The sequence below is a fragment of the Sitophilus oryzae genome, unplaced genomic scaffold, assembly GCF_002938485.1.
Source record: "Sitophilus oryzae breed Bouriz unplaced genomic scaffold, Soryzae_2.0 scaffold_172_pilon_pilon, whole genome shotgun sequence".
Classification (NCBI taxonomy): Eukaryota; Metazoa; Arthropoda; class Insecta; order Coleoptera; family Curculionidae; genus Sitophilus; species Sitophilus oryzae.
In genome coordinates, this window is record NW_022146424.1 from 2,392,647 (window position 1) to 2,408,715 (window position 16,069).

The 16,069-nt window shown below is 31.3% G+C and overlaps 2 protein-coding genes across 6 annotated transcripts in view; both read left to right on the forward strand.

Moving 5' to 3' along the window:
* LOC115881730 (choline-phosphate cytidylyltransferase A-like) overlaps positions 1-9,774 on the forward strand; it is a 36,930-nt gene extending 27,156 nt beyond the window's left edge. The window contains exons 4-7 of one of the 2 annotated variants that reach the window (XM_030899347.1): positions 54-283; positions 2,856-3,160; positions 5,261-5,527; positions 7,657-9,774. In XM_030899347.1, the coding sequence (XP_030755207.1) occupies positions 54-283; positions 2,856-3,160; positions 5,261-5,504 (779 nt within the window). In that variant the 3' untranslated portion in view covers positions 5,505-5,527; positions 7,657-9,774. Of the gene's footprint in view, positions 1-53; positions 284-2,855; positions 3,161-5,260; positions 5,626-7,656 lie in introns of those variants that run through there. The other variant, XM_030899346.1, reaches the window with a different exon arrangement.
* Positions 9,775-10,249: 475 nt separating this feature from the next.
* The window catches only part of LOC115881505 (protein ECT2), a 33,481-nt gene continuing 27,661 nt past the window's right edge, over positions 10,250-16,069 (forward strand). The window contains exons 1-4 of one of the 4 annotated variants that reach the window (XM_030899012.1): positions 10,250-10,646; positions 10,836-11,185; positions 11,972-12,184; positions 12,250-12,393. In XM_030899012.1, the coding sequence (XP_030754872.1) occupies positions 10,562-10,646; positions 10,836-11,185; positions 11,972-12,184; positions 12,250-12,393 (792 nt within the window). In that variant the 5' untranslated portion in view covers positions 10,250-10,561. The remainder of the gene's footprint in view (positions 10,647-10,835; positions 11,186-11,971; positions 12,185-12,249; positions 12,394-16,069) is intronic. The other 3 variants (XM_030899013.1, XM_030899014.1, XM_030899015.1) reach the window with 3 other exon arrangements.

Here is a 16,069-nt window from a genome sequence, read left to right on the forward strand (position 1 = left end):
TTAGCATCTGCGCATTATCAGTAAATAGTTTTCTTATCTCGTATTCGTTTCAGTTTGTAGTGACAGGCTGACCCACAGTAAAAAAGGTCGCACCGTGATGAACGAACAGGAGCGATACGAGGCCGTGCGACATTGTCGGTACGTGGATGAGATAGTGAGGGATGCCCCATGGGAGCTGGACGACGCTTTCGTGGAAAAGAATAAAATCGACTTCATCGCTCATGACGACATTCCATACGGTGCCGACGACACCAATGACATTTACGCCCCGTGGAAGGCAAAGGTAAATATCAAATACATTGAAGTCTTTTAAATTTATTTTGTAAATATTTAAAAATAAAAATGAAGGAGCCAGGAGCAATCTTTACTTATATAGAAATCACAAAAATGGCACTTAATCTTTATAAAAATTAAAAAATTAAGGACAACAATAAAGAGTAATAAAATCACACAACTATTTTTCCAATAACGATTGCATTGTTCTCCAAGCTCGGTCTACTACCGTTCGCGTATAAAAATTAGACGATGCACCTTGTGAGTAAAAATTCGACAAATTTGCAAGTTGAGAGTGTGTTTTGCGGTGACATACACGCCGTCCACAAGGTCCACGTGGACACTATTCAAATGTGTTTTATAATAAATTGTACTATAATAATCATACTTCAATATTGTGTCTGCATTCTTACTACCTTCTACATCCCACTAGTCAACTCGCATACCCAACAATGTTGCCGTTTGCTGTCGCCTTATTTTATGAACGGTTTACACAATTGGGTGTACATATACAAGACATGACATGAAGACATGAGACAATGAACATCGATGACATTCTCCATATAATTTATTTGGTTAATAAATAAGTGAAATGAATACCAGTATTTCTAACAGCAGTGTTTGCTGCGAATGTAATCGCAGTTTTGTGTGTTTTAGTGTGCTTCGGAAACACGTTAAAAAAATTCATCCAAATCAGATAGAGGAAATAGCACCTTTAAAAACTAATGTATATGCATTTACCCGCGAAATTTGTACTAAACATTATAGTGCAAAGAAGTGTTTAGCATGGTATTTAAAATCACATGCACAAGTGGCACAAGGTAATTGACCAAATTATCGAAGAAGTGAGGCAGAGTCAAGTGTTACGCATTGTCATCCAGGATATTAGTAATGATGGTGCATAAACTTTGACTGTGTCTCTCTTTGTCCTCTTTAAGAATAGAAAATTTGACCGTAATATTCTTGATTGAGGGATAATCATAGAACAGGTGATGGTTTAAACACAGATTATACAGATTATAAACTTTGTTTTTTCTTTATTGTTTTTCGTGGTTCCAATTTTCGGAATCGGGCACTAGTTAGGTTACTAGTTTGCGCACATAGCACGCCCACTTGTGGCCTCTAAAATTGTGCACAGCGCCTGACCGGCACAGTTATTAGAGAGATATCGGAAAACCGAATAGCGTCATGCAGTATTGACGCGTACCTTATCATGGTTACGATATGCGCGAGTCAATTTTTAATGCAACACCCGCTAATAACGGTACCGCCTGATGTAATTTGCGGATAAATTACACCAAGCGCTATTTCTAAATAACGTTTAAAAATTGCTTAAATGGGCATGTGCGGGTATTTACAACCTGGGCCGGCCGGCGAGATTTTATTTTAGGTTATGTTTGAATTGTTTTGAATTATTACTTAGTTTTATTAGGTAATCTGATATTTAAGTAGCTGGGATTAGTTTTAATTATATAAATATGGCCCAAAATATGGATTCCACCTCTTCCAATATTAAAGAACCTATATAAAGAGGCGGTATTACCAAAGAGGCTTAGGTTTACAGCAGACTTAGCCCTTCTAAGAGAATTTGTTGCTTGTTGCCCCAAACCCATTGGCAGACGTTGATCAATAAAGCACTGGAAATAAGTACTTTAGCCCTTTAGTTTTAAAATACCTGGTAAACAAAACAATTTCAAAGTTTTAAATTCAAAGTTAGGTTAAGTTTAAATAGCGGACGCGACGCGAACAGAATTCTTTCCGATCCGATAACTATAAATGAAGAGAGTTAATACCACCTCACGTAAAGGAAATAACACCTGGCCTTATTAACTTCCATGCACGCTATTCGGTTTAGCGATATCTCTCTATTACGCTGTTTATTGTTATTTTACGCGAGTTTATTTTTGCGCACAGGAAATTTTACTAATTTGCACATCGTCATAAAAAACTATTTTCGTACCACGAATTAGGGACAAGATTTTTATCTGTATACTTGTAGGATACCTAATCTGTGGTTTAAATAATAAAGCAATATCCCTGTACAAAATATTAGAAAAAAATGTCTTATATGTGATTTTGTAGATTTAAAGATGACTTACATGAACTTTTCCTCAGCAGAAAAATTGAATTCACGGTGTTCTCAAAATAAATAAAATATAATATTTGAATTCAAAAATATATTTTCTTATATAAAAATAAAAATACCTAAATGGAATAAAAATATTTGAATTTAATTTTTAACAAGTAGATTTTAAATCTCTAATAACAGAATAAACAGCCTACACTAAAATGCACAAAACTTGGTATTCATTTCACTTATTCTTGCTTTATCTGATATTCTGATTTACTATTAAGAACGTTCTAACAAAATAAACCAAATAACAATCAACTTTGAAATAAACGTCTCTAGCTTCTCTGTCTCTAGTGTCTAGCTGACAATTGAAAATCATGAAATTAAGGGACAACAAACGGCAACATTGTTGGGTATGCGAGTTGACTAGTGGGACGTAGAAGCTAGTTGCATTCTTGAAATTTCTTTAGTAGACCCATATCAAGTAGACTGTGCAATTTTTCTTTTTTAGGGTATGTTTGTAGCGACTGAACGTACGGAAGGAGTGTCCACGTCGGACATAGTAGCTCGAATAGTACGCGATTACGACATCTACGTGAGAAGAAACCTGGCTCGAGGGTACTCGGCAAAGGACCTCAACATTTCCTATCTAAGCGAGAAGAAAATTCGGTTGCAGAACAAAATGCACGAGTTGAAAGACAAAGGGAAACGGGTGATGGATTCGATCGGTGAGAGAAAAGACGATATGATCGCGAAATGGGAGGAAAAATCTAGGGATTTTATCGAGAGCTTTTTGTTGCTGTTTGGAGCCGAAAGGTAAGCTATAAAACGTAATATTTGCATACCTAGTTTTTTTTCGCAAATGATTTATTAAAAAAAAAATAAGGATCTAATTTAGATACAGATTTGAATGATTCAAATTACGGTTACTTTTAGGTGTATTTATTTTTTTAAATATTTTCTACTTTTTAGCATATCCGGTTTAACCGAATTAGGGAATGCAATCCCGCACCAAAATTTCAATCCCACAAACCCGCGGGATTAAAGCAATCAATCCCGCGGATCCGCAAAATTGCGGTACAATTGTAAACAATAGTCATACATTTGGTACTAAATGGTACAAAAGGCATTGTACATTTTGCATAGGCCCACAATTAATTGATATAGCGTGTATCTTAAACTAGCTGTACAGAAATTTGGACCGATGTGTACAGAGTGTTCAAAAAATATATTTAATATTAAATAAACTTAAATTTTATTATAATTTATATACTTATTTTATAAATAAAAATATTATTGTGATGTTAAAGTTTTTTTTAACTTGTGTTAGTTATCTGCTTTTAGATCTCTATTACAATAATTTTTTGGCATATGCAGAATGTACAAAGCTTTTTGTACCATTTAGGACAATATGTATGACTAAAAATGCATATTTTCCGAAAAAATATCGTATTTTCGTTTCCTTTTTTAAAAATATCGTCCTTTTCCCAACAAAAAAATATTTAAAAAACGATCAATTTTTTTTTGTAATTTCAATACAGATTAGTCGTACTTGGTAAAAATTTCGATTTTTTAAAAATTGTAAATTTGCGGTAAAAAAGATTCTTGATCAAATTTTCACACTCTTATAAAACACCCTGTATACGGGAATTCTCTAAATATATTTTCGAAAACCACATAGCATCTTAATCACAATAGATGCATCTAAAACCTGGTCCAAACCGCATCCCAAAATCTTTTTTAGTTCAAGAGATATTTAACTTTAAATTTACCCTAAAATTTTGCTTGTCCCGATAATTACGTCCGGCAGTATATTTGACGAAATTGTCCACAAGTACTAGTTAGCCGCTTTTCTTCACTTACGCACATACGCTAGAAAGAAAGAAATCTAACAACTAACCTGTTTGTTTCACTTATTTTTAATGGCCAAGCAGTAAGGGGAATCCCCCGGGTTCCGAGCGTCGACGCATCGGCCCGGAACGAAGCGGTTTGATCTTGATTTAGATCGATTTGTTTACCCAGTAGTAACGTGTCGATCCCGCAGATCCCGCACGGTAAATCCCGCAACTTTGATCCCGCGAAATCTCAGAGGGATCCCGCATTTGCGGGATCCAGCATTTGCGGGATTGCATTCCCTAAACCGGATGTAGCTGCCATATTCTTTATTGTGTATTTATCTCAATCGGTGGCATGAAAACAAATACTATACAGGGTAAGTCTTAAATAAGTGCAAATATTTTTAGATCTGGTAGATCTCGATAAAAGAAACATATTTTCTCTGTACCCTCTTTCAAATAAGACCAAAATAACCGAGTTATTTTATTCTGAAAATTTATAAAAAGAGTTATTTTGCTTTTGAGAACCACTCTTCTGTTTTTTTTTTCTTATAAATTTAATCTACTACCTATATTGCCATATTATTAAGAATTTATGTTTTTAACTAAAAAAATTTTAAATTTTGATTTTTTTTCGCAAAAAAACATAATCGTGTTTCTGGGGTCTAAATATACTACCCGTAAAAATATTTGCACTTATTTAAGACTCACACTGTATAAAAAAATCGGTTTATACAAATCGAAAGTTCATTACAGTCTTGGTCATGCCAAGAAGATATTTTATTTCACAATTCGCCATTGTCTACCATTTTTAACCAATATAATTTTTAACAGAATTTTATTATTCCGCGAAATAAAAATGTTATGGGCAATTTTCAAAATGCTAAAAAATTTAAAAAGAACCCGTATCTCAGTTGGCACTGAAAATATCAACAGGCGGTTTATACCATAAAACGTTTCTCAGAAATCGAGCCCATGACATCTATATGTCGGTTTTGCTCTATCTAGTCAGGAAATAGGTTTTCTCTGTTAAAACAGACCAATTTCGACCACCCTGTACATAAAGAAAAACATCTTACAGGTTGACGAATATCTGGCAGGAGAGCAAAGACAAGATCCTGAGCGCCCTGAGTCCCCCCGGATCCCCCACGCCGAGCACCCCCTCGTCCAATGGCGACTACCAGTTCCTAGAGGACGGCATCCCCCCCAGGAAAACCCCCCGTTACGAATCTCGCGCGTCGCGCAGCACCTCGCGCGTCAGCCTCTACAACAACCACGACGACTACAGCGACGAGGAGGACAGCTTCGCGTCGGCGCAGAGCTAGACGAGTGGCCGGCGCGTCGACGTGTAGGTATAGTCGGATGATGGGTATACCTAGAGCGCGGAGGGAGGAGTTATTTAATTTTTTTTGGCGGTTTGAGTGCGTGTATGTGAGAAAAGGCAAAGTTTCTACGGATTTTAATCGGGAAACTTAAAAAAAAATAATTAAAAAAGTTCGTATCAAATCGTGTCCTAAAAATGCTTTGTAGGGTGAGACAAAAAAATTAACCTATGGAATTTATGGGTTAAAATGAATCTAATAACCGAGAGAAAAATATCCCCGGAAGGCAGCATTTTTAGCTCAATTTTAAAAGGTGTTGGTGAACATTCAAAGTTTTCCATGTAAATAACACGTAAAAAAATATTTTTCCATTAAAAGTACCATAACTTGGAAACGGTTTACGATAAAAAAAATTTACATCGCGAATTCTTGTAGAGCATAAAATTTCCTAAAAAAAAACTATCTGAGAGTATTTTTTTTCAATTCAATAATTCATATATGAGAAAGCTTTGAAAAGTGAAAAAAAAAATCAAAATATGCAGTTTTAGTGTTTATTGATTACAAATTTTCATATTTAGCAAAAAACTTAATTACTCTCAGATAGATTTTTTAGGAAGTTTTATCACAGATTATACAGATTATAATCTTTGTTTTTTCTTTATTGTTTTTCGTGGTTCCAATTTTCTTAGTTAGGTTACTAGTTTGCGCACATAGCACGCCCACTTATGGCCTCTAAAATTGTGCACAGCGCCTGACCGGCACAGTTATTAGAGAGATATCGGAAAACCGAATAGTCATAGAATATTAAATTGTGATAAAAAATAATTAGGCAACTAGTTCAACACAAAATCAAGGCCTGCTTCGATACAAAGATAAAAAAACCTAATATTTCTCTCATTCTTAGAAATAAATACACATATCTTTATATCGTTGGAAAGAGTTAAACGCCAGCATTTTTTTAAGTTCATAGCCAACTATGATTTCCATTTAAAAAATTATATTTTTTATTATTTCTGACAAAAAGAGCATGTATAGAAAAAAACTGACTACGCCACTGAATTGTGCTTAAAAAAGTGCCTTAAGAACGTTTTTACAGAATTTTATTATTCCGCGAAATACAAAAGTTATGAGCAATTTTCCAAATGGTAAAAAATTCAAAAAGGCCCCGTATCTTTGTTGGCAGTGAAAATATCAACAGGCGGTTTAGGCCACTAATCGTGTCTCAGAAATCGAGCCCATGACATCTATGTCGGTTTTACTCTATCTAGTCAGGAAATAGGTTTTCTCTGTTAAAACACCAATTTCGACCACCCTGTACATAAACACCTGTTCCAAAACGAAGCATTTTAGGACGTAAATGTATACGAACCTTTCTACTTTCTATTTTTCATTTTATTTCCTGTATATATAGGAATTTTTATGCAGTTGATCTATTAAAAAAAATTGAATATAGTTTAGATACAAATTTCTAAATGTTTTTCTAATATTTCAAGGTGTTTTTTTTAAACATTTCCCACATTCTGGTTTTCCCACTTCTGATTATCCTGAAATGGCAGTCAAATTGCTCTTTATTTTAAATAAAACATCTATAGTTTTTTTTTGTTTTTAGAATTCTATACGAAATTATATATTAACAATGTGCAATGAGTGCTAACGTCCACAGTACTACAGCACGACAATAATATGACGTAACGTTGAACGTTACATGTCCTAACTGACGTAATCATCATTGTTTTATGGATTAACCATATGTTCGAAAAAAAATCCGTCAAGTTGGTCATATAATTTTATATATGAAATGACAGCGATCTTAATTTTCAAGCCAACCTATTCTCGATAGTGTATTTATTTTTTAGTTATATTTTTGTTAATTTATTTTTAGAAAATACTTTTTATTTCGAATTTGTATGCATGAAAGGAATTTCAGAAGTATATGTTTGCATGTAAAAAATATGTAAAAATAAATTATAATATATTCCGTAATGTAGGTATGGAACAAAGTAAATTACATAATATTTTTTTAGATAATCAAATTACGTGGATGATGTACGAAACTTTGCCTTTTCAGTTCGAAATTTTCGGTTAGGAAAAAATTATTTATTTTCTTTTTATTAAATTATTCAATTTGTCTATTTTTTTTGTTTTATTTTTTTAGATTAGGAGAATGATATTGAAGTGTTATTGCCGAGGGCTGCATATTGAAATATACCATTCCTTTTATATATTATTATACAAAATATAGCAATTTTTTGAATAAATCACTTGAAATTTTATTATTACAGTAGGTCGTATGTAGTGTACCATTTCTGAGCACTGAATGATAACATGAAGAACTAAAATTGCAATGGTCATGCATCAAATATTCTGTTTTAATTTATTGGTCATATAATAACCGTATGATCGAAAAAAATTCTTGGCCAACCTGGACTCGTTTGGTATTTGATGCAATTATTTTATGGATAGTATTAATATTGCGATTGTGATAACTCCAAAAAAGCTTAGTAATATGCCAAGCCCTTGTAAAAAAGTGATCCTTTGTATGTAAAATAATGTTAAAGTTTTTATATTTTTCTTTTAGTGTTTTAGTACTGTTCCACACAGGGTTTGAAACTAATTTATTTATTGTAGGGAAATTATAACATTTTACCAAAATAATATAAAAAATTGCCAAGAATATTTAGAGAAATCTTGTTATATAGGGTGTTCTTGTTAAAAAAAACTTGAAACAAGTTCAAAATTCAAGGACCAAATGTTCTGAATTGTTTCAATTTTTTTTTGGGAACAAGTTTTAAAAATAATTAAACGGCTATATACCTAGTTGCAGTTATTTGGGTTTTTTGAAAATAATGTTCACAATGCTTGTTGCACGTTTTAGATAATAAATAGAAATACTGTGTATAGTTTATACACAAAAAGAAATTTTGTACCGTATGTTATACAAGTTTTATTTTTAAAAAATATGTAGTAATAACACAAAATCCAGATTCATAGTTCTAAAATGTATATTTATAGTTGCTTTCTTATATTCTTGGTTCGAACTATCGTACAATCGAAAAAAACGGCGTCATAGTGATCTTTGAAAAGACGATCATTGATCTAAATTTCGTGGGATGAATCAAATCTCAATAAAAAATTACACCTCAATATAATAAAACTTACAGTAAAAATGATGTTTTAAAAATGATTTTATCCAGTAAAAAAAACGGCGTTAAGTTGGCTTAGAAATGACAATCGATTGCATCATTTCCAAGTCAAAGCTGACACTTTTTTTATTTATATAGTATATTGAGTAGAAGAGGAAGAGGTGTTGTTCATACTTAACAGCAAAAATTAGGACAGCTAATTTCACTTTGTTTATTTGACAAAAAAATTGATCGTCGTTTCAAAGCGTACTGTGACGCTTTTTTTATTCGATCATATTGTTTTACTATTGTTATCTTGTTATTCAAATAAATAATAATGAATATTTGTTGATTTGGTGTGAACTAGGTTGATTTTAGTTACCTATTTTTAAACTAACTCAGGGTAGAGTTAGTGCCAAGATATTTAAAGTGGCATTTTTGGGCATTGAAAGAACATTTTAGAAATATCTATCTGGAACGTTGATAATACAACTTATTTATTTCTGCTTTGTGTACTGTGAATTCAATATACCATATGATTGAAAAAAAACGGCGTTAGAGTTTCCTTTGAAATATCAATTAATGGTAATAAGTTTTTTCTGGTCAACCTTTAATATATTATATAATTTATTAAAAATTGACATAAAATTTTCTTAAAAATAATAATTTTTATGGAAAAAATAAGTTATCATCGATTGTTATTTTAAAGGCATCTGTTACGCATTTTTTTTTCGATCATATGGTACATAGTGTATAATTAAATTACCACACTACTTCTCAGAATACCAAAAAAGACATTTTTGTTTGAAAAGAAACATACAGTATTAATAAGGATGTATATGATCAATATATAGTCTGTCCAACGAGACGATACATGACAGTTGTGTCTGTCATTTTATTCTACGGGTAAATTGTGTTTTCTGTGAATTTTTGAATGTCGTCTGTAGTCTGTCGAAATCTTTTGTGTCTCAGACTTTAGAAAAAGTATATTTGTATCATCCTTATAAATACTTCCAAAGAAATATTCACTGATTTGTATTTATTTTTTCTTGTGATCTGATTTCTACAAAAGGATGAACTATTTTTGTAGAATGTTTATACTGTTTTGTGTTATTTATAAATGCAAGGAAAATATACGATTTATAAGCAAAGATACGGTTTTTATTTTACCTTTTCTATATATTATTATTAATCAAATTATTAATAACATATGACCTCATATATGTTTTTATTCGTCAATATTCAATAGTAAAAAATTAGTCAACAAAGATAAAGTTTTTCCTGGTAAAAATTGTACTGTAATTGCCAAGCTAGAATATTGAATAAAAATTTAAAAATAACTGAAAGCTGACTGAAAGTATTCAATGAATTCATATTTTACGTCGCCGACTTGCTATTTGCTATCTTTGTTCTATTAAAGGCTTTTCAATATGCTTGTCCTAGTCAATTCTATTGTGATGTAAACATCATTTTAAATAGTCAATATTTGTTAATTTTATCTAATGTAAATATCCTTTTAATCAAGATAATTTTTTCAAGGTGTGCCTCTATTTATTTTTCAAATTTGTTTGTTTAATAGATTATAAATTATAAATGAAATGATATTAATCATATGATTTTAAAAACTGCGATGACGTGAAGAGAGAATTACCGTGATGTGTTGCAAAGTCGCCCACCGGCGGAAGTAACCGAAATTTAACTGACCAATGAAATCGCAAATTTCAACTTCAAACTTCAAAATTTCAGATGATGCATTTTTCTGCCAACCTAAAAGTGAAATTCTCAATAAAATGTCCTTTTTATTCCTTAAATTTCTAACACCAAAAGGTATACTAAGGCAGAATTTATGGAGATAACGTTTCAGTTCGATTATTGTTAGTGCGGACGTTTTTTTTGTGTTTTGAATTGTAGCTTCTGTAACTAAAATTGAGGGCCAAAATGGACGAAAATAACGCTCAAATACAATCACAAGGATCTGTTTGCAGTGATTCCAATGGTGAAGATACGTATAAAAACGACGGAGGTATACGAAGATCCAATTCCTACAAAGCTAAAGTTCGGGATTAAATTGTTATTTAAAGTCCTCACAGGTTATGTTGATTTACCCAAGGTTAATTAGCTTGAAACTATGTAAAAACAGTTCAGTCCCACACTTTACGTTTTGTATATCAACAAAGTGCCAATTGAAACATTTAATCACGGGTTTTTTTAGAACCGTTATGCGCTGCTGATAGAAGAATATGTCTTATTGGGAATCTAGCGAGTGATACTAAACTACATTCAGTGGCAGAATCGTTTGGAGTACCTGTAGTTACTTCAGTGAACGGATTTGAATATGTTTTCGATGATTCGTGTTGCACATACTACATTATTGATAGTTTTGAGGGTGATATTTATAATGCTTTAAGTAAATCGAGACAAACTATATTAGGGCCTACGGCATTACAACAATTAGCTGCTAAGGAAAAGAAAGAATTACCAGATAACACAAGGCCTCTTTTTAATATTGCTATGAGAGGAGTTGTCGTATGTTTTACAGGATTTAGAAATAAAGATGAATTGGTAAGTTATATTTTAAGTAACAGATATATCAAACAAACTTTAAACTATAAACAACGGTATATTTTCCTCTGTAGTTTGTTTAATAATAATAAAAAAATGATTGTCGTTTAGATTTTATGTATTGTAAAATATCATCAAAAAGTACCGCTCAAACTTTCCTTGGAGGGGTTATCTAGTCCATAAAGTACCTATCATTTTGCGGCACATGGCCACTTTACAAAGTTTTTGTTATTTCGTGTAGAAATAAAAAATAATGACACTGATAGAGATAATGATTTTAAACAGCTTCTGTACTTTGAAGTGAGCGTTTATTAAGAAATTAATTGATTATTAAAATAAATAATAAATACCCAGTATGTTTACAGATAATAGCAATGTATATGGGGGTTAATCCATAAGTTTAAAAAGTATATTTATTTCTTTATGATTTAATAGCTCATAGCTAAACATGTATGGAAAAGCTCATGCTTTAGTTATTTTCTAGATTTTTAAATTAATTAAATTTTGAATTGCAAATGAGAAGTTGTAAAAAAATGATAAATCTTGTAAATCAATTTGTTTCATACAAAGTTACCCCCGTACAAACTGTTTTTCATGTATTATATCTATTAGTGTTGTTTTACGATTGTTGTTTCATAACAATTACTGATAAAACACCAATATATTTGATAAACCCCAAATTAAAAAATTAGTTTTGAAGTAAAATTGTTTACGCCAGACAGTCTGGTAACATAATTTACACATAGTATTTACAAACTTACTATTGATTATTGTTCTTTGGTTCAGACCAAACTGGTACCCCTAATTCACCATATGGGCGGTTCCATACGAAGAGATATGACAGCCAAAGTGACACATCTGATTGCCAATAGTTGTGGGGGTGACAAGTACCAATATGCATCCACTTTTAAAGTACCTGTCATGAATTTGCAGTGGGTTGTCGACAGCTGGGATCATAGATGTGATTTAGATTTTAGTTCATCTGTGGATTCTTTTGTGGTAAGTTAAATAGTGTTTACCATTTGTATTAGTGTTTTTTTTTCATATATTTACTGTTGTTATAGAGCAAGTATAAATTGAAACCTTTCCATGGGGCAAAGGTATGTTTTCTGGGCTTCCCAGAGGAAGAAAAAAGTCATATGACAGAAGTTTTGGAAGCAAATGGTGGACTAATAACTTCCGTGGACGATCCAAACTGTACTCATGTTGTAAGTATTTTTTTTAAAATTTAACTAATTTTTTTATTATTTTTTAAGACAACGGTTGTGTTTTTAGTAGTTAGAACTAACAGTTTATTTAGTTTTTATTTACAATTTTTCTTTGATAGGTACTTGTAAATTATTTATAGGCATTAAATTTAAACCAATTGTATCAGTAAACCAGTAAATAGTGAAATTATTAACTAGTAAAATGTAGTGAAATTTGAGTTTTATTTTTAATAATTTAGAGAAGCATTACAAGCATTTTTTTAATTCTTTTCTGTCAGATTAGTTAATTTTTATCAACATACATATAATGCTATTCATAGCAATTTTCTTTATTTTTTACATTTTTATTTGATTCTCTTGTCTAATTATTTTTGTCCTTTTTAATTTTTATCAATAACTTTTATTATTTATTGGAAATCTTGTTGCTATGATGTATTTTTTTTAACTAACATGTAAGTCGAGTATTTTTTAGTTCTCCTGAGTGATGAGGGATTAGTCTTTTATGTAATTTTGTTGGGATTTTACAGAGAGTAGTTCAAAGTTTTTGATTTTTTTTACAAGGGATATTGGTTAATTTTATAATTTACTTTTAGTAAAATTAAATAAACAGTATCAAGGGTTAGTTATATAAATCAGTTTTCTTTTATGTATCTATTACTAGTATACAGAGTTATAAATAAATATGTACGAAAAAATCAGAGGGTGATTGCTTTTTTTAATGTAATGGTTAGTTTTCATATGGTGTTTTCCAATAAAGTAGGATATTTAACACCATGTATATGGTGTACAAAATAATCGCCCTATCTGTCTAAAGTTGTCATTTAATTAGTAACATTCACAAACCAATTGTTTTAGAATAATTATATGCCTTATTTTCTTTTAGTTTTTCATTTACACCCTACATACATATAATAATAAATTGCATAATTGATCATAATGAGATTTAAAAATTTAAACAGATATTAGAGAAGGATATGAGTGGTGCATTTTTTCTATATTTGAGTATTCTCACCCATTAAATCAGTAATAGTATTGGAGATTTGTAGAGTTAGTTTATTAACAATATCACTGATTTTAGTTGATCTGTAACAAAGTTAAAAATAAATAAGGTTTTATTATTTTTTAAGAATGTGGGTATTTTTTTAGTTGCAACTAAAAGGTGATTCATTTTGTTTCAGAAATATAGACTGCTCAAAACTTTCAAAAATTATTCTTGATTACCACAGAATAAAGAATAAATCAGTAGGTTTACTACCTTCATTTCCATGTGGATGGTAGCATTTTTTTATAAAATATAAATAGCCAGTAGGTTTGTTCCAACAGAGAATCGTTCTTGGTACGGTTACGCTTCTGCGCAGTAGAGAAAATGCGTTCCATCAACGAGAGAATCGTTTAGCGAACGATAACTTTTGCGTTCCAACAAGAATTGTAATAATAAATGATCCATCAAAAGAACTGACCTGCCTATTAAAACTTGTGCTGATTATTGCTTTGACTGTTTTTTTTTAATTTGCTGATTCAAGTTTTATTTGTTTTTATACATATTTTAAATAAATGTTTTTATATTTTTGTACTAAATATGATGAGTGACGAAGGGGACAGTGATATTGAGTATGTGGATACCACTGAAGATGATTTGACACTAATAAGTTAAATAAAACAAAGATTATTTCGTATTAATTAAAAAATAAAAATAATAAAATACAAAATTCGAAATTATATCGACAATATACTAATCTATATTAATAATTATAAATTCAGAACAAGCACAGCAACAGAACTCTCCAACTCGATATATGCTTACAAATCCGATGCCGGCGATCCCAATTATTATTCTAGAATTGTACAAATTTCTGTGTTGGAACAAACCTAGTATCAAACAATCTAGTATAGGAACAAACCTAAACTCTACCTTAAGATCGAATGAAAATTCGGCTACATATCGTCACCCTAGAATTAGGTTGTTGTATATCCACTTTTGGGGTAAAATGAGTTACATACACCATTTTTTTATGCAGAATTAGCTTGTTCTATATCCACAAAAACAATATAGCCAAATTCGAATGTTTCACACTTTGGAATTTTGTGGAACCAGATGCTTCAACTCAATTGACTGCTCAATCGTTCGTTTGAAAAGCACTGATTGCCTGATTTGTTTGCAAATTCGAATGTTTTACACTTTGGAATTTCGTGAAGCTGCTTCAATTCAATTGACTGCTCAATCGTTCGTTTGAAAAGCACTGATTGCCTGATTTGTTAGCAAATTCGAATGTTTCACACTTTGGAATTTTGTGAAATCAACTACTTCAACGCAATTGACTGCTTAATCGTTCGTTTGAAAAGCACTGATTGCCCGATTTGTTAGCAAATTCGAATGTTTCACACTTTGGAATTTTGTGGAACCAGATGCTTCAACTCAATTGACTGCTCAATCGTTCGTTTGAAAAGCACTGATTGCCTGATTTGTTTGCAAATTCGAATGTTTTACACTTTGGAATTTCGTGAAGCTGCTTCAACTCAATTGACTGCTCAATCGTTCGTTTGAAAAGGACTGATTGCCTGATTTGTTAGCAAATTCGAATGTTTCACACTTTGGAATTTCGTGAAACCAGCTGCTTCAACTCAATTGACTGCTCAATCGTTCGTTTGAAAAGCACTGATTGCCTGATTAGCAAATTTGAATGTTTCACACTGGAATTTCGTGAAACCAGCTACTTCAACTCAATTGACTGCTCAATTGTTCGTTTGAAAAGCACTGATTGCCTGATTTGTTAGGAAGTTCGAATGTTTCACATTTTGGAATTTCGTGAAATCAACTACTTCAACGCAATTGACTGCTTAATCGTTCGTTTGAAAAGCACTGATTGCCCGATTTGTTAGCAAATTCGAATGTTTTACACTTTGGAATTTCGTGAAACCAGCTGCTTCAACTCAATTGACTGCTCAATCGTTCGTTTGAAAAGCACTGATTGCCTGATTAGCAAATTTGAATGTTTCACACTGGAATTTCGTGAAACCAGCTACTTCAACTCAATTGACTGCTCAATTGTTCGTTTGAAAAGCACTGGTTGCCCGATTAGCAAATTTGAATGTTTCACTGTTTTTCAATGTTCAAAAAAATGATAGTTTTTAATAAACAATGCAGACGAATAATTACTACTATTGTATTTTAGGTTTTTATTTTTTTATGTTGTTTTTAGTTAATGTCTTAATGTCTCTACTTCAGTTATTTTGTGTTGAAATAATATGTTGAAATACAAATAAATCAGCTTAAAATGAGTATTATATTATTCTATATCCCCTTATTTTGTTCTATGTCCCTAAAATCGGCTCAGTGCACAGCTAATAGACACATTTGTTCTATATCCAAATCTAAAATCACTAATATCTTTTAAATAAAGCTTCTAAAAGTAAAATCAATACATATGTTTGATAGGTTTTTATATTACCTTTAATTTATATGTTTAATAGAACCATTTTGGTATATAGTGTTCACGGATATCCAGTTTAATCTTTAAACCTTGTTTTCTCAGTTTCATCGAAATGGTCTATAGAACAATCTTGTTCTAGGGTGACGATATGTAGTTGGCTTGTAGGTGAAGATAGTATTATTTTAAGCAGTTTATATTCCAAGTCATTTAGTACTTTAACTAATATCCTTGATCATATCACTCAT